The sequence below is a fragment of the Hypanus sabinus genome, chromosome 6 (genome assembly GCF_030144855.1).
Source record: "Hypanus sabinus isolate sHypSab1 chromosome 6, sHypSab1.hap1, whole genome shotgun sequence".
Taxonomy (NCBI): domain Eukaryota; kingdom Metazoa; phylum Chordata; class Chondrichthyes; order Myliobatiformes; family Dasyatidae; genus Hypanus; species Hypanus sabinus.
Window position 1 is genome coordinate 31,772,952 of NC_082711.1, and position 19,334 is coordinate 31,792,285.

Sequence of the window (19,334 nt, forward strand, 5' to 3'; positions counted from 1 at the left end):
GCTTTGTGCTTGGTAGTTCATGTCTAACTAATCTTACAGAGCTACCAGGAAAGATGATGAAGGCAAAGCAGTGGATGTTGTCTACATGGACTTTAGCAAGGCATTTGACAAGGTCCCACATGGATAATTGGTCAAGAAGGTCCAGTCACTCCGCATTCATGATGAGGTAGTAAACTGGATTAGATATTGGCTGTGTGGGAGAAGCCAGAGAGTGGTAGCAAATGCTTTCCTCTCTGACTGGAGTGTCTAGTGGAGTCCTACTGGGATAGGTGCTAGGTACTTGCTTGTCATCTATATCAATGATCTGGATGATAATATGGTTAACTGGGTCAGCAAATTTGTGGGTGACACCAGGACTTGGGACGCAGTGGATAGTGAGGAAGAGTATCATGGCTTGAAGCAGGATCTCGACCAGCTGATAAAATGGCAGATGGAATTTGACGCAGCCAAGTGTGAGGTGTTGCACTTTGGTAGGACCATCCAGGGTAGGTCCTACACAGTGAATGGTAGGGCACCGAGGAGTTCTGTAGAACAAAGGGATCTGGGAAACAGGCCCGTAATTCATTGAAAGTGATGTCACAGGTAGAAAAGGCCATAAAGGAAGTTTTTGTCTCATTGGCCTTCATATATCAAAATATTGAGAACCGGAGATGGAATGTTATGTTGAAGTTCTTTGAGACTTTGGTGAGGCCTAGTTTGGAGTATTGTGTGCAATTTTGATCACCTATCTACAGGAAAAATGGAAATAAGATTGAGAGAAAACTTACAAAGATGTTACCAGGACTGGAGGACCTGAGTTAGGAGGAAAGACTGAATAGTTTTGGCCTTTATTTCTCTGAACGTTGAAGACTGAGGGGAGATTTGATAGAGGTATAGATGGGGTAAATGCAACAGGCTTTTTCCACTGAGGTTGGATGGGACTACAACTAGAATCTTAGGTTAAAGGTGAAAGGTGAAAAGTTTAAGATGATCAGGAGGGGAAACGTTTTCACTCAGAGGGTGCTGAGTGTGTGGAGCAAGCTGCCAGTGCATGCAAGGTCAAGTTAAACTTTTAAGAGAAGTTTGTTAGGTACATGAACGGTAGGAATATGAAGGACTATGGACCTGGTGTGGGTTGATGGGAGAAGACAGTTTAAATGGTTCGGCACAAGCAAGATGGGCTGAAGTGCCTTTTTCTGTGCTGTACTTTTCTATGATTCTATGACTCTTTCCCATCCCATCTTCTCACATTATTCCCTTTTCTTCCCTCTGTGGTGAGCTTTATGGGCCTGTGTGGGGAGCCAGAGAGCATTGGGCTCCAAGGGTTTTAGAACATCTGAATTGGTTACTTGTTGTTTAATAAGAATTATTAATTGTTTAGAGTTCCTTGTGGTTTTTCTTGAGTGTCTCGCTCTTTGTAACGCGGTCTCCCGCTGATTTCTGTTTAAGCTTGTTAATTTTATTTTGGTAGGCTTGGGGATTCCGTGTTACTTGTATTATTTAACTGGATGTCCCAATTAGAACTAATTGTGGGGTCCTGGTTTGAGAAAGTTACTTCTCGCAATGTCACTCAGCTGAGCCACTGAAGCTCTGTTGGAAGTCTTATGAATAAACTTATCATTGTCTCTACATGGGAGTCCGTCTTGCTTCTGCACTTGGGTTCTGACATTGCCAGCCGCACATTGCGAAACCCTCCCAGCTATCTACTTTCCTCTGTCACCTGGAATTGCCTGTCAGCTGCTCTTTCTCCTCCCCTACCCTTTTCTTCTGGCTTCTGACCCCTTCCCTTCCAGTCCTGATGAAGGAACTTGGCCCGAAATGTCGACTGTATGTTTCTCTCCATCGATGCTGCCTGATCCATTGAGTTCCTCCAATACTTTGTGTGTGTTACTCCGATGTAGTTTTTTATTTGACTTCAGGTGGAAAAGTTCATCTCGTTAACAGCAGTGCTGGTGGAAATATTGGCAGGACAGCTATATTTTAAGTTGCATGTTCAATATTTTATTTTATGTACAAGGCTCCAATTGCATTACACACTTTTTACATCCTCAAAATAGACTTGCACTCTCTCAGATGCTAACAGAGCTGAACAAAAGTACCCAATCTTGTTACATGTCGTGTCACACGACACAGAATAGTAATCTTTTTACATTTTTTAAATATGAAATTTAAAAATGAAGACAGCAAAAATATCAGGAAACACACGGTGGACTCAAAGGGTAAACGCTGGTTCATGAGATTGTGACTTGTGAACCAAGAACAAATTCCAGGGGGAAGGGAAACATTTTTCTATTTTTGGGGCTGAATTAAAAGAAAAATGTGTCTGGAGCCACACGTTTACACCAGGACAAAAATCCTGAAAGTAAAAGCTGCCATTTTCACTTCCCGTGTTTCCTGAGCTCTCCGGTGTCTCTCTCGGTTGCTGCCATAGACCTGGAGTGTCCTGCTCCCAGCTTTGTGTAAGCTGCACTGTGGGAAATGATGGACGTTCTCTATACAGCAGAAATCTGCAGCACAAGTTTAAAGCGTCTGCTCCAAACAAAGCACACCGATGCCTGAGTCTTTCCTTGAGAAAGAAAACTGATTGTGGGTCTATCACACTGAGAAGAAAGGTTTCTGTAAGCAGGTGCTGAAGGGCACAGGAGCCCTGAGAACCCCTGGGCTGAGTTCCTGAACGTTATGCTTTCATCCTCTTCACTGGTGCCCTCCAGTGCTCAGCCTGTGGTGCTTAATGAACTTGCAGCCTGTGCTGCTCTGCCATTGGGAGATGGTGCTGGATAGGGCATCTTGGACATGCCTAGGAACTGCCTGAACCAACTGGGCTTTAAAGGTGAGCCCAGTCCCCTGCCTGAAACAGGCTGCTTAGGTATGCAAATCCTTGTCCCCATGTGTTATAAGTCTCCAACTCTAGATTTTTTGCACAAAAGGTAGAGACTGCCGTGCTCACTTATTACAATATCAAAATGTTGAGATAATTGAATATTTGAAAACTGCTGCATGAGCAAACTGGATTTTGAGGACAGTGAATGTGGTGATATTTTTGTTTGGAGCCATTCCCTTCTTGGGCAACACACAAAAGATGCGGAGGAACTCACTAGGCCAGGCAACATCTAAGGAGGGGATGATCAGTCTACGTCAGGAGCTGGAACCCTTCATCAGGATTGTCGAGATCCTCCAGCATATTTTGAGTGTTGCTCCAGAATTCCAGCACCTTCAGCTCTTCACGTGCCTCCATTCACTTTTCGGGAATGGAATTGATTTGGACTCAGGATGTCCAATGGTACCAGCTGTCTCATCTTTCCTTTATTTGAAGTTTGGTTCATTTCTTACAGACTGAGCCTCAGCTAAGCTTAATAACACACACACACAAAATGCTGGAGGAACTTAGTAAGTCAGGCAGCATCAATGGAGAGCCAACGTTTCGGGTCTTGACTCTTCATCAGTCCTGATGAATGGTCTGGGCCTTAAACATCGACTGTTTATTCCTCGCCATGGATGCTGCCAGAGCTGTTGAGTTCCTCCAGCATTTTGTTCGTGTTACTCTGGATTTCCAGAAAATCTGCAAAATATTTCAGACTTGTGTTGGTGATATTAAACCAGGTTCTGATTCTCATGCTTATGCCCAGCTAAGCATGTCATCTTGTCGATTCCGAACTTAAATCAGGATAATAAAACCTACCCATTCCAAAGTGTCTCAGTGATAATGTGCCATTAACACACATAGTAAAACTACTGCAGATGTCATATAATAACTGGAGCTGTAACAGGCCTTGCTGCTCTCCTTGGGCAGGGGTATGATTGCTGCTAGCAACCTCTGATGACATCAGTGAGCATTGGAGATGCTCTTGACCACTCCAGCCAGCTGGTCAGCACAGGTTAGGTACATCCCACCCTTGGAAAATGTTAAGGTGATTCTGGAGGAGCTGAACACTGTGATAACAGTGCACCTTGACATCCTCCTGATCAGTCAAGTTAGGTTGAAAAGAACTCTGATATACTACCACCACCGTGTCACCTGTGGAACCAGAGGAGTCAATACACTCAATAACTGTAACACCACTATCAAGAATGCTTCCTGTGCTATCGTACGCCTGCACTTTAGTGAGTCCGATCACCTGGCTGTACTCCTACTCCCCACGTAAGGGCAGAAACTGAGGGCCACAGTAGCGGTAGTGAGGACCAGAAAGAAGTGTATGGTCAAGGGAGGTAGAAGAGCATATACAGGACTGCTTTGAATTGGTGGACTGGACCATATTCAGATATTCATTTCTGAATCTGAACGAGTATGCCATGGCTATTACCAACTTCATCAAGGCCTGTGTAGATCATTACTTGAGATACAGCCCACCACAGTGGTATCACCTGCAAGCCTGCCAATGGAATTAGAGCAGAAAGTGAGCATACTGGGAGTAGAGCAAGGAACTGAGGTCAGAACTTTGTGGATCATCAGTGTTCAGAATAATCATGGCAGAGGTATTGCTGTCTGTCCTTACTGATTGTGGTCTGTTGGTCAGCAAGTTGCTGTGGGATTGCTGATTCCCAGATCTCAAAGCTTGGTGATGAGCTAGTTTGAAATTATAGTAGAGCTGTAAGGCAGAGCTGTAATCAATAGACAATTGTTGGATATAGGTGTCTTTACTGTCTGGATGCTCCAGATATGACTGTAGGGGCCAGGGAGTGTTACCTGTCTTAGACAACCTGACACTTAATGTCAGTAAGACGAAAGAGCTGACTGTGGACTTCAGGAAGGTTAAGACGAAGGAGCACATAGAGGGATCAGCAGTGGAGAGAGTGAGCAGCTCCAAGTTCCTTGGTGACAAGATCTCTAAGGATCTAACCTTGTCCCAACATATCAATGTAGTCATAAAGAAGGCAAGACAGCGGCTATACTTTAATAGGAGTTTGAAGAGATTTGGCATGTCAACAAATACACTCAAAAACTTCTATAGTTGTACCGTGGAGAGCATTCTGACAGGCTGCATCACTGTCTGGTATGGAGGGGCTACAGCACAGGACTGAAAGAAGCTGGAGAAGATTGTAAATCTAGTCAGCTCCATCTTGGGTACCAGCCTACAAAGTACCCAGGACATCTTTAGGGAGTGGTGTCTCAGAAAGGCAGCGTCTATTATTAAGGACCTCCAGCACCCAAGGCACACACTCAGCAATTCAGGAACAGCTTCTTCCCCCCTGCCATCCGATTCCTAAATGGACATTGAAGCTTTCGACACTACCTCACTTTTTAAAATATGCAGCATTTCTGTTTTTGCACATTAAAAAAAATCTATTTAAAATACATAATTGATTTACTTGTTTATTTATTATTATGTTTTATTTATTTTTTTCTCTCTCTCTGCTAGATTATGTATTGCATCAAACTGCGGCTGCAAAGTTAACAAATTTCACGTCACATGCCGGTGATAATAAACCTGATTCTGACCTGGTAGGTGAATTGATGTGGGTCGAAGTTGTTTGGAAGGCTGGAGTTAATGATTGCCAAGACCAGTCTGTTGAAGCACTTCACAACGCTGGATGTCAGAGGCACTTGGCAGCAGTCGTTAAGGCATGTTATCTTGTTTTGCTTAGGTACCAGGATGATGGATGTCTTCTTAAAGCAGGTGGAAGCCTCAGATTGATGCAGGGAGAGTTTTAAAAATGTCTGTAAATACTTCAGCCAGCTGATCGCCGCAGGATATAAGGACAGGGCTAGGGATACCATCTAAGCCATCAACTGAGCTAGATTTTTTCCATGGGCTCACTCTCAGGAAGACTGATCGTACATCTGCAATGGTGGCTGTGGGTCAGGTGCGCTGGAGTATGTCGGGGTGGGTCCCCTGCTGCTCAAAACGAGCAGAGAGTTCATTGGGAAGGGAAGGAAGGTAGAGACATGATGTCATGACAACAGCCATTCCTTTCATATCAACAAAAGAGCAGGCCGTTGACTTCAGCAAGGGAGGCAGTGCACATGCTCCTGCCTACATCAACGGCATTGAGACCACAGTCAGCAGGGATCGGTGATAACATCTCTTTGCTGATAATTAACCCAGATACACCTTTTCCTAGAATGCATCCTTATCCTACACTGTCTACACACATGACAGAGCAGCTAAGCACAGCTGAAACGCCATTTATAAATTTGCAAATGTTACCGCTGTGGTCGGTAAAATCTCGGATAGCAATGAGGAGGCGTACAGGAAGTGAGGTAGATTGGCTGGTGGAATGGTATTGCAAGAAGAACTATCTTCCACTCAGTGTCAGTAAGAGCAAGGAACTGATTGAAGCTTTAAAGTTCCTATGTGTCAACATCTCTGACGATCCCAACACGTTGATGCAATTATGCAAAAAAGCACGTCAGCTGCTCAAACTTGTTAGGGGTTTGAGGACATTTGGTATGTCACCAAAAACTGCAGGGCATCCTGGTGTGGAGGCTCCAATACACTGGATATCAAGAGAATTCTGAAGTTGGAGATTCAGCCAGCTCCATCATGGGCACAACTCTCCCTCCTTGATAAGGACATCTTCAAGAAGCATTGCCTCAACAAGGCTGAATCCATTACTAATTAACCTTCCCATCCAGGACAATGTACAGGAGTTTGAACCTCACCCCCCTCAATGATTCAGAAACAGCTTCATCCCCCCCCCGTCTTATGAATGCTCCATTAACTCCTGAATACTATCTTGTTAATCCTTTGCTTTTGCACTATTTGCTTATTTCATAATTTCTTATAATTTTTATGTTGCAAAACCACGAAGTTCACATCACATAAGACAGTGATAATAAATAACTGATTCTGAGGCTATTCAGCCCAACCGCTCTATGCTGGTGTGTATGCTGCACTTGAATCTCCTCTTGCATTTCCTCATTAAACCAATTACCTTCTCACTCATCTGTTTGTCCACCCCCCCTGTAAATATATCTATAGTATTTATTCCAACCTCTCCCTGTGGTAGCCACTATCATGTACTCAATATTTTTCAGGTGAAGAAGTTTCTTTTGAATGCCCTGTTGGATTTCTTGGTGACTTTTTCCAAATGGTGGCCTCTAGTTATATGCTCACAACACATGGGAACATTATCTCTGTATCCAAATTGAAGATGCTGGAATCCAGAGCCAAAAAAACTATAAACCGTTGGAGGAGCTCAGTGGATCTGCGGAGGCAGAGACAATTGATGCTTTGGGTGAGACCCTGCATTAGGACTGAGAGTATAGAGAGAGAAAAGCCAGTATCGGGGAGGGGGAGTGGTAGGTGATGGGGGTGGGGGGGAGTTGAGTTATGTGGAGAAATGGGAGGTGGAATGGGAAGTTAGTGTGGAACAGGAAACTGATAATGGAAGGTTGATGGACACATAGAAGCAGATTGGGGAATGGATAGGAGAGGTAGGCAAAGGAAGGAGAAACCCAGGATGATAAGTGTAATGGTGAAGGTCAGGCGGAAGCAGATTGGGGAACGGTTAATTATCTGGGTAACATAGCGGTGTGGTGAGGTAGGGAGTGGGGAATGAAGAAAAAGTAAACAAAGGGAGATAAGCCCTGGGTTGATCGATAGGAGTGATAAAGGAATCCATGAACACAGGGTTCTCAGATTGCATTCTTTTCAAAACTTTCATCATTTTAAGGTAGGTCACTGCTTGAGCTTCTGCAAGTGAAGGAGAGACCCAGTTTGTTCACCCGTTCTCATTGTGTCTACACTCACAGTTCTGATATAGTCCATGTCAATCTTCTTTGCAACAACTCTACATCACTTCTATTCAGTCCTACACACATTGCTCGCAGTCTGGTCTAACCAAAGGCTCAAGGTAGCATAATGTCACTACATTTCATTTCCATCCCTCGAGCAATAAGCTCTGGAACTTTGCTTCCTTTGTGGCCTTGAAAAGCTAAAACACATCTTCTGAGTCCACATACGTTGACATTCGTTAGTCTGCTGTTCTAAGCCAGGTCATCAAAGCCCTTTGAATATACAGATAAATAATATCAACTGTAATGATATGAAGTCAAACGTAACTTTTAGGGTGAACTCATTACACTGGTCGGCAGGCAGCTTCATGTGGGAGTGATTCAAAACTCGACTGGTAACCCTCCAGATTATTTTCCTGTTCCTTTTTAAGAAAGTATCGCTGAGAACGCTTGCAGAGTTTGTCAGCCAGCCCTGTTTGGACTGCCAGTAGCTCAGGTGGATCTCAACTATTTGACCCCACGTTCTGCAGCAGGGGTTCTCCAACAACCACAGGACCTAATTTGCATAGTAAAGCAGCACTACACCGTCTCAGTTGGGAGGACCGTGTGCCTCCTTCCAAGCTGGCTTGAGCTATGTGTATTGCATGTTAACATTGCACCCTCCCACCCGCCACTTACAACAGCCACTTCTCACTTCTCAAGTGGAAAGTACGCAGCTGTAAGTCGTAGCAATTTCACTCGCTCAAGGCTGATTCAATGCTCTTGGGCTGGTTGCTGTTAACCACTCGATCAATTCCTCAGTTGCCAGGCCGCTTGTTATCTGTGCAATTCTTAAACCAGGACATCTATGACCATTAATCCCTTTAGTTATTGTTTCTAATCCAAACTAAAAGCACCTCAGCATGAGCTCCCTCTCAACTCCAACGTAGGGTGGTTGTGCTTCAATGAACTTCTCCCTATTTGGTTTCAGCTCACTTTTGCCTCTCGGACAGATGGGGCTCGTTTCCCACAGCAGCGACCTCTACAGGTCCGGAGGGATGCTGGAGGAATGTCTGCTCAGCCAACTCGGCCTCTGTTTGTTTCGGATTGAAGTTTAAATAACAATCATTGCCAGCTCCTCAAAGCTTGGACAGTAATTGGACAGAATCTCAATGGTTGTGCACCAGGAGGCCTGGATATAAATATCAGATTAATAAGAAATTGATTATAAAATTGTATTCAATGGCCACCACAAAATGTATATGAGCGAGAGGAAAGAAGCACCTTATCAGAGAAATAGATGAAGGGTTGATTTTACAATTCAATTTTGCCCTCAGACTGTTTGTCACGTCTTTTGTTGGTCCAACAGTTTGTGGGTGAATGCCTTTCTGCTACAGGTTAAGAACTGGAGGATTCCATAGGGCAGTTCATTACCAATGGAGCTATTGGCGTCTGCATTGCTATGAACACCATCTGTGGAAACAGGGGTGAGCAGGTTCGATGAGGCAATGATGGGAGCTGTCTTCCGAAGAAAGGTGGAGATTTTGAGGTTTGCTTTTACTTTCTCCTTCACTGAAGTTCACTTTGAACATTACAAGCCATGGTCTGTGCCGTCATCTCTACGCAGCAGGCAAGAACTGATCCTGTTCTGGGGGCTTCTTTACCCACGTGCCCAGGTCAGCTCTCTGCAATGCCTTGAACAGCTGCTGCTTGGCGGCCTGGTAGTCCTCGGCTGCCAGCTTGGCCTCACAGTACACGGACGGCGTTCCCCGAAGGTTCGAGGCTCGTGTGCTCAGCTGTGGAGGAGAGCAGAAAAACAAAGTGAATGAGCCGGCACTGACAGGAGACTCAAACAGCTGTGTCCACGAACAGCTAATTTCCACATTGCATTTCCAGAAGCCGGCCTCATTCCTTGTACACCTTGTGGGATCGTCTGCATCCCACTGTAAGGACTGGGAAAAAGAAGCAAAGTAAAAGAATGATGTGAGATTGGTCTCCGATGCTGCTTTAATAATGGTGCTCTTTAATGTTAGAGAGGCAGGTGGACTTCAAGGTGGAAGTTCTATCTGTCTGTCTAATAGCTTGAAGGGAAAACATAAGATCACTAAAATAGGAGCAGTTATGAGATATTGCTGGGACTGATTGCAGGGAGAAGTAGGACTGGCGAGCACTTCACTGTTTGGACTATAGGAGACTGGAGGTAACATTATAGAAGTGTATAAAATCACAAGGGGTGTAGAATGCATGCAACCTTTTTCCTAGGGGAAAGATTATCTGAAACTAGAGGGCATAGGTTTAAGGTGAGTGGGGCCCAATTTAAAAGAGACCTGAGGCGTAACTTCTTTACACAGAGGGTGGTGTGTATACGGAACAAAGTGCCAGAAGAAAGGGTTGAGGGAGGTACAATAACAACACTTAAAAAGATAGTTGGACGGGTACATAGATAGGAATCGTTTAGGAGATTATGGGAAGGACAATGGCAAATGGGACTAGCTTTGATGGACATCATGGACGAGTTGGACTGAAAGTCCTGTTTCTGTGCTGCTATTCTCTATGATTTTATAAGCAGGAGTAGACCATTTGGCCCCTCAAGCCTACCCCTTCTTTCAATATGATTTTGGCTGCTTTGCATCAAGCCCCATCTCCTCAATTTGGGTTTGAAGTATTTCCAATATAATGTGCTCCTTATCTCAATAATGTTCAAAACTAATTGGTAGACACCTTCAGTAATTAAAGGGTCAAGGACAAACAAATGGAGGGATAAAAAGATTTAAAGTACATTTATTATCAAAGTATGTATGCAGTATACAACCCTGAGATTTGTCTTCCTGTAAACAGCCTCAAAGCAAAGAAACACCATGGACCCAGTTCAAAGGAAGCGTCAAACTAACTAAAATTGTAACTTAAGCACCACACACGGAATGCAGGCCAGGCAGCATCTATGGAAAAGAGTAAACAGTCAACATTTCAGGCCCAGACCCTTCATCAGGACTGTAATTTAGCACCTAACTAGACTAATCCACTCTGCCTGAACAATGTCCCTCTCGATCCATTCATGTGCCTACAAGGGCCTTTTAAACGCCTCTATCACATTTGCCTCCACTACAACCCCAGCAGCACATTTCAGGCACCCATTTCTCAGTGTGAAAAACCTCTACTGCACATCTCCTTTGAATTTACCTCTTCTCACCTTAAGTGCAGGTCCTCTAGTAAGAGATGAAAACTGTCAAGAGAGATCTTAACACAGTGCATGAGCTGGAAATAGGGCCAGAGAGTAGTTTGCTTTATCCTTGCTGGAAAGACACTCGGCTCACATTGGTCCAGGATAAGGCCTTGTCAACTGCACAGGTAGTAAAGGCACAGAACAAGACCTCCTGCTCTTTTACAGGGCCTTCTGTGGTCTCCTGGGTAATTGAGTAACTAGCTAGGACCAGTTAACTAAAGTCAGGTGACTCAAAATTAGTGGTACTTTGGAAAATAAGCCTGTGGAGCCAGAACCCCATGTTTTTAGCACAGCCTTTTCTGTGTCGAGGGAGTATGGACTTTGAGAAAGGCTCTTCAACATTCTACTTTGAAACTTCTACTATCAAAGTACGTCTACTGTCTGTCACCATATACTGTGCTTAACCTCACAGTCATCAGTATGGAGTGAATAAACGGGCTAAAAAGAACCTCATGGTGCTCCTGTGGTGATGGAGATTGTGGAGAAGATGTTGTTGCCGATCTAAACTGATGGGCATCTGCAAGTGCGGAAGTTGAAGATTCAACTGCACAAAGAGGTATTGAGGCCACAGTCTTGATGCTGATTGATTAGTTTTGAGAGGATGATGGTATTGAATGTTAAGCCGCAGTCAATAAAGAATGCGTCTTTGTGTATGCATCTTTGCTGAGCAGATGTTCCAGAGTTGAGTGAAGAGCCAATGAAATGGCATTTGCTGTGGATGTGTTGCACTGGTAGGCAAATTGGAGCAGATCCAAGTTGCTACTCAGGTAGGAGTTGATAGGCTTCATCACCAACCTCACAAAGCACTTCATCACAGTGGTACTGGATGATAGTCATTGAGTCAGGTTACCATGTCCTTCTCAGGCACCGGTATAATTGAAGCCTTCTTGAAGCAAGAAGTTAAAGATTTTGGTGGACAGTCCAGCCAGTTGATCAGCACAGGTCTTCAGTACTCGACCAGGGGCTCCATCTGGGTCGGATGCTTTCCATAGGTTGACCTTCCTGAAGGATGCTCTCATATTGGCTTCAGAATCAGAAGCCACAGGGTCACTGGGGGCTGTGGGAGTTCATGAAGATTCCTCCATGTTTTGATAGTCGAAGCGAGTATAGAAGGCATTGAGCTCATCTGGGAGCGAAGCCTTAGTTGCTGGGTTTCACTTTGTAAGAGGAATTAGCATTCAAGCCCTGGCACAGGCATTTTGCCTGTGAGATAGCTTTCTGGAGAGTGTATCTGGACGTCTTTTATCTTATTTGGTTGCTAGACCGCAATGCCACAGTCTAGTCCTCAGCAGATTGAGGATCTCATGGTTCATCCAGTGCTTCAGGTTGGGGAAAACCGAATGATTTTGTGGGGACACGCTCGTCTATGGCTATTTTTATTAACGCCCATAACAACTGTGGTGCATTCATGCAGCTCCTCTGATGAGTCCTTGAACCGACTCGAAGCAATCCTGTGCCACCCCTAAAGTGATCAGGTCTAGGGATGGACTGGTAGCTCTTCAGTGGGCATTAAGGCAATAACAACAGAATTAAATAAATAAATTAATTTCATTTAGGTATGGTAGGGCAGATAATGTGCTGCAGTGCCAGATGGCCCTGAGCTGGTGGAAATCATATGACTTGGGAGTCCTTGTGCAAAATAACCTAAAAGTTAACTTGCGGTGGTGAGGAAGGCAAATGCCATGTTAGCATTCATTTCAAGAATACAAGAGCAAGGATGTGATGCTGAGGCTTTATAAGACACTGGTGAGGCATCACCTTGAGTATTGTGAATAGGTTTGGGCCCCTCATCTTAGAAAAGATGTGCTGGCATTGGAGAGGGTCCAGAGGAGGTTCACAAGGATGTTTCCAGGAATGAAAGGGTTATCATATGAGGAACGTTTGATGGCTCTGGGTCTGTAATTGCTGGAATTCAGAAGGATGAGAGGGTATCTCACTGAAACCTTTCGACTGTTGAAAGGCCTAGACAGAGTAGATGTGGAAAGGATGTTTCCCATGGTGTGAGAGTCTAGGACGGGGGTTGGCAACCCGCGGCTCCGGAGCCACATGTGGCTCTTTTACGTCTGTGCTGCGGCTCCCTGTTGCTTTGGGAAATAATTGGTTGTGGCGACCCTTTTCCTGGCACATCCGAACCGACTCACAATAAGATAGCCTACGGGGGTTTGCGAGCACAGAACTTTGGAGCCTCTGCGCCATGGGGGGGGGGGCAGGTTGAGGGAGGCTTAAAAGTGAGGCTGAAGATTTCAAATAAAGTTTTTTTCCTTCGACTGCAGTTACCGACTCAGTGTCGTAATTTTAGCGCTGCGTGTAGCACACCGCTACATGGTCAGTATTTAATTAATATGTATTTTATGTTAGTTTGTTAGTTTTTGAAATGTAAATCTAAATTTGAAGATTATGGTGATCTTGTACAATCTAAATAAGACGTTGTGGCGACCCATTTGCTGACACATCCGAACCGGCTCACAATTAGCCAGCGTTCAGGCTAAGGGAGATAGCCTACGGGGGTTTGTGAGTACGTGTCTTTTGCAGCATCCGCGCCCATGGGGGGGCGGGTTGAGGGAGGCTTAAAAGCAAGGCTGTTTAGTTCGAATAAAGCTATCTTTGACTGCAGTTTACTGACTGCGTGTAGCAACCGCTACAACGTGTTTTTATCGCTGGCTGTCCAGAGGGGAAGTGCTGAAACGCTTTGTCGCGCGTCTGGAAGAAGTGAAAACTTTCCTGGGCAGCAAAGGGCTCAACTTTCCTGAGCTGGAACAGCCAGAGTGGCTGGAAAAGCTACACTTCATGGTAGACATGACAGCGCACCTGAACACGCTGAACACAGCTCTTCAACGGGGTAAGGACGTACAGCCCTGCACATGTTGGAGGATGTTTTGCATTCGAGCGCAAGTTGACGTTGCTTGCCAGAGATTTACAGAAAGGCACATTGTCTCACTTCCCCAATTTGAGAGAGTTCAAACAATGTCACGACATGATAAATTCGGAGTATTTACATTCTGCAATCATCGCAATGCAAACATCGTTTGGGAAACGCTTCTGTGAGTTCAGAGAGGAAAAAAACACATTATCCTTCCCGGTCACTCCCCTAAGCATCGATCCATCCCTACTGAATACGACTGCATTGTCAGGTGTGAGTCAACCTGAACAAGGATGATAAATATTTTAATTGCGTATTATTTTACGTATATTCATATGTTTTCATTGTTCAGTGAAATAGTCCTTTTATTTTTCAGGTTGACAGCTGGCTGACGTTATTTTTGGTTTGCTGCTGGCGGCAAATTTAAGTTTGGCGTTTTTCATAAATACAAGAAGGACTCAAATAGACGTTGAGTATTTTACTTAAAAGTAACCTTCAACCCAACGTCTTTTTTTCGGAGTTCAAAATGTTTTTGTTGCATGCAGAAATGTAATTTCGTTTTCTCTGCAGGAGTTCATCAATTTCATAAATGCAACACATTATAGTTTATTTATACATAGCATAAAGGCAAAACAAAACGTTGTATGCAGTGTTATTTCATTTTAAATGTCAAACGGGTTTTGCGGCTCCCAGTGTTTTCTTTTCTGTGGGAAACGGGTCCAAGTGGCTCTTTCAGTGGTAAAGGTTGCTGACCCCTGGTCTAGGACAAGAGGGCACAGCCTCAGGATAGAGGGGCGCCCTTTCAAAAGAGAGATGCAGAGTAATTTATTTAACCAAAGGGTGGTGAATTTGTGGAATTTATTGCCACATGCAGCAATGGAGGCCAGGTTACTGGGTGTATTTAAGGCAGAGATTGATAGGTTCTTGATTGGGCATGGCATCAAAGGTTATGGGGAGAAGGCCAGGAACTGGGGTTGAGGAGGAGGGAAAAAAAGGATCAGCCATGCTTGAATGGTGGAGCAGACTCAATGGGCCAGATGGCCTAATTCTGTTCCTATGTCTTCTGGTCATTTGGTCATATCTGCAGCAGCTGCAGTATTGGAAACTTGACAGCCAGTTTACACACCAAGTCCTCATAAATTGTGATCTTATGATCAATGGATAATTTGTTATATTCTAATATTGGAGTAAATAATATTGTCAAATATTCCATTGCTAACCTAGACCCTCCCTTCTCCCACCTAATACCACACACTTGTCATAAAGACAAGTAAAGTGAATAGAGTTATATCTATGAATTGTTTTTTCAAGAAGATGGTGCCAGTGAACAACACCACTAAAGGTGATAGTTCACAAAGCTGCTTCTTTTACTACTTCATCTTTCAAATATGATCTGGCTACCATTGGAACTTGTGATTTATATTTTGATGATGCGTTTTTGGGTCGATTGAGTGATCTGGTGCTTTGCTCTCTCCAAGGGTTTGGTGAGGTTTTGAGTGGAGTGCGAGCCAGGGAGGCTGAGAAGCCCAGAGACAGGGTTCGAGCCCACGATCGACTCAAGTTTCTTGCCAACCTCGCAGAGCAAAATTGAAATTGAAATCAATGACAAGAGCAGAAAGTGAGTGGGAGTTCAGTGCTGTCAGCCTGTGTTTTACTGGTTTCTCTCTCTCTCTCTCTTACACTCGCTGCTCTCAGAGGAAGGTATCTGCGTTTGACCTCTCCCTCTTGCTTGATGCTGGATCTTGGGGCTTGAGCAAGGTTTAATTGACACCGGTTGGGGATTCGACTCTGTATTTGATGTTAAATGTGTTCTGGTTTCAGGTTACTCAATTTTTATTGCTATTTTCTGTGACTTTTGATCGGGGGCAGACTGGCTCTGCAGCCTGTGGTCAATTAACAACATAGTGCTAAATTGAACTGAACTGAACTAAACTGAACTTTCCTAGACCGTTTCAATGACTCTGTGGTTTGACGTTTTATATTTTGGGTTTCTTGCTCGTTTTATTTTGCTGTCCGCACTATTTGTTCTTTCTTTTGTGCACTGGGTGTTTGATGTGTTCTTTGAACAGGTTTCATGGTGTTTCTTGTATTGTGGCTGCCTGTGGGAAGATGAATTACATGATTATAGACTGCATACATACTTTGATGATAAATGTACTTTGAATCTTTGTATGTCAATCTATTTATCTACTCATGCATTTATGTACACACACACACACACACACACACACACACACACACGCACACACACGCACAAAGATATTGTATCCTGAATAAATCTGTAAGGTTTTAAGTTTTAAATTCCTTTTTACCAACCAGTAGGGGAAATAGGGTATCTAAATCCAAAATGGGAAAAAAAGATAAACACACTGCTCATTAATCAATACTGTGATGAGGTTCCCATATATCTTCTGATTAACAACTGCAGACCACCCATAAGCCTCAGAATGCCAACCAAGTTGCTAATGTCCGTTGGGGTGAGATATCCTCACTTGATGTGGGGCTGGTTGCTGAAGAACTGATAACAGCAGAGCAACTAATATTTTCAGTGGCAACTCCCTATGGAGCCAACATTTCACCACAGAGATTTTAGTTAACAAGCCGGTATAAAACCTCTAACCTGAGGTAAGATGGTGCATAAATGTCCCTGACCATGTCTTGAATAAAACCAAGACATAAGACATACAAGCAGAATTAGGCCATTTGGCCTATCAAGTCTATTCCACCATTCCATCATAGCTGATTTATTACTCCTCTCAATCCCTTTCTCCTGCCTTGTCTCCTTAACCTTTTACTCCCTTACTAATCAAGAACCTATCAACCTCCACTTTAAATATACCCAATGATTTGCCATCCATAGCTGTCTGTGGCAATGAATTTCATAGATTCACCACCCTCTAGCTAAAGAATTTGCTTCTCATTTCTGTTCCTAAGTCTCTGAATTTTGAGGCTGTGCCCTCTTGTCATAGACCCCCCACTCGAGGAAACATTCTTTCCACGTCCACTCTAACTCAGCCTTTCAATAGTCCATGGGCTTCAATAAGCTCCCTCCCTCATTCTTCTGAACTCCAGTGAGTACAGGCTCACAGCCATCAAACAGCCTCGTACTTTAACACTTTATTCCCTGGGTCCATTCACATTGACCTCCTCTGGACCATCTCTAATGCCAGCAGAAGCTTCCTTACATAAGTAGGCCAAAAGCTGCTCACAATACTCTAAGTGTGTAATACTCCAAAATCCATTCAAAGGTATTTCAAATATTATTCCCTTTCCATCTTGTAGGTAGATTATCATTAGATTTCCTCAAAAGAATTCAGTTTTCTTTCTATAATATTAATTTTGTGTGTAGTGCATGTTTTCAGGGATAGACGAAGGGTTTCCTTTATGATATATCATGGTAATAACCCTTTGTGATTCACTAAGTCTTACAGCTGTAGAGGAACATAGAATAGTACAGCACAGTACAGGCCCTTCGGCCCACAATGTTGTGCCGACCCTGAAACGCTGCCTCGCATATAACCACCCACCTTAAATTCCTCCATATACCTGTCTAGTCGTCTCTTAAATTTTATAGTGTATCTGCCTTCACCACTGACTCAGGCAGTGCATTCCACGCACCAACCCCTCTCTGAGTGACAAACCTTCCTCTATGTGGTGAACTACATATACCTGTCTGGACACGCCCCCTGCTGACTGCTCCTGTGGCTCCTCCCACTGACCCCTGTATAAAGGTGATTGAGGCCTGAGCCCGGCCTCTCAGTCTCCAGGATGTAGTATGGTGGTCACTCACTGCTTGTTCCTTCTTCCAGTCAATAAAAGCCGATATCTTGCCTTTACGACTCAGAGTGAGTTATTGATGGTGCATCACTCTAATATGCCCCTTGAAGTTCCCTCCCCTTACCTTAAAGCCATGTCCTCTTGTATTGAGCAGTGGTGCCCTGGGAAGAGGCGTTAGCTATCCACTCTGTGTATTCCTCTTAATATCTTGTATACCTCTATCATGTCTCCTCTCAACCTCCTTCTCTCCAAAGAACAAAGCCCTAGCTCCCTTAATCTCTGATCATAATGCACACTCTCTAAACCAGGCAGCATCCCGGTAAATCTCCTCTGTACCTTTTCCAATGCTTCCACATCCTTCCTATAGTGAGGCGACCAGAACTGGACACAGTACTCCAAGTATGACCTAACCAGAGTTTTATAGAGCTGCATCATTACCTCACAACTCTTAAACTCTATCCCTCGACTTATGAAAGCTAACACCCCATAAGCTTTCTTAACTACCCTTTAAGGCAACTTTCAGGGATCTGTGGACATGTACCCCCAGATCCCTCTGCTCCTCCACACTACCAAGTATCCTGCCATTTACTTTGTACTCCGCCTTGGAGTTCGTCCTTCCAAAGTGTACCACCTCACACTTCTCCGGGTTGAACTCCATCTGCCATTTCTCAGCCCACTTCTGCTTCCTATCAATGTCTCTCTGCAATCTTTGACAATCCTCTACACTATCTACAACACCAGCAACCTTTGTGTCGTCTGCAAACTTGCCAACCCACTCTTCTACCCCCACATCCAGGTTGTTAATAAAAATTACGAAAAGTAGAGGTCCCGGAACCGATCCTTTGGGACACCACTAGTGTGACACCACAACCCTCTAATCAGAAAGAAAAAGAATAGAAAAACTAAGAAGAGCAAACAGAAGTTTAACCAAGATAGTTATCCATGCAATGAAATTCAGTGACATAAATAAACATCTGGATGTAAGTGCATCCTAAAGTAGTTTTGGATTGAAGTTATATTGGAGAGATATAGTACACTCAGCGGCCATTTTATTTTGTACCTCTTGTACCTAATAAAGTGACCACTGAGTGTATGTTCTTGGTCTTCTGCTGCTGTAGCCCATCCACTTCAAGCCACGATGTGCTGTTCATTCAGAGATGCTGTCTGCATGCCATTGTTGTAACGCGTGGTTATTTGAGTTACTGTCATCTTCCTGTCAGCTTGATCCAATCTGGCCAGTCTCCTCTGACCTCTCTCATCAATAATACATTTTCACCCACAGTCTCTGTGGATTTTTTTTTGCACCATTCTCTGTAAACTCTAGAGATGGTTCGTAAAAATCCTAGGAAATCAGCAGCTTCTAAGAACCTCAAATCACTTCGATCACATTTCTTCCCCACTCTGATGTTTGGTCTGAACAACGACTGAACCTCTTGACCATGTCTGCAGCTTTTATGCATTGAGTTGACGGATTAGATTAATGAGCAGGTGTACAGGTGAGTGGCGACTGAGCGTATGTATATTTATTATGTTTTATTGTGTTATTTATGCTTACTGTGTTTTTTTATGGTGCATCAAATCTGGAGTAACAATCATTTTGTTCTCCTTTGCACTGATGAATAGTAACAAACCACCTGGAATCATTGAAGTCCAGCACAGACCATTGTGGTACCGTAGTAAAGCCAGTATTGAAAAGGAACCACATGTGCACAATCTTAGCTCAGCTTTTAGGCTTTATACCAGCCTATTAACCAAAATCTGTGCAGAGAAATTTTACTGAAAGGGAGTTGTCGCTGAATGTATTAATTACATTGCTCTTCTTGGTTCTTAGCATATGAATG

At 43.9% G+C, this 19,334-nt stretch overlaps 1 protein-coding gene across 2 annotated transcripts in view; it reads right to left on the reverse strand.

The window, feature by feature from the left end:
- Positions 1–1,965: 1,965 nt before the first annotated feature.
- adarb2 (adenosine deaminase RNA specific B2 (inactive)) overlaps positions 1,966–19,334 on the reverse strand; it is a 794,386-nt gene continuing 777,017 nt past the window's right edge. For both annotated transcript variants that reach the window (XM_059971913.1, XM_059971912.1), the window contains one exon: positions 1,966–9,429. In XM_059971913.1, the coding sequence (XP_059827896.1) occupies positions 9,253–9,429 (177 nt within the window). In that variant the 3' untranslated portion in view covers positions 1,966–9,252. The remainder of the gene's footprint in view (positions 9,430–19,334) is intronic.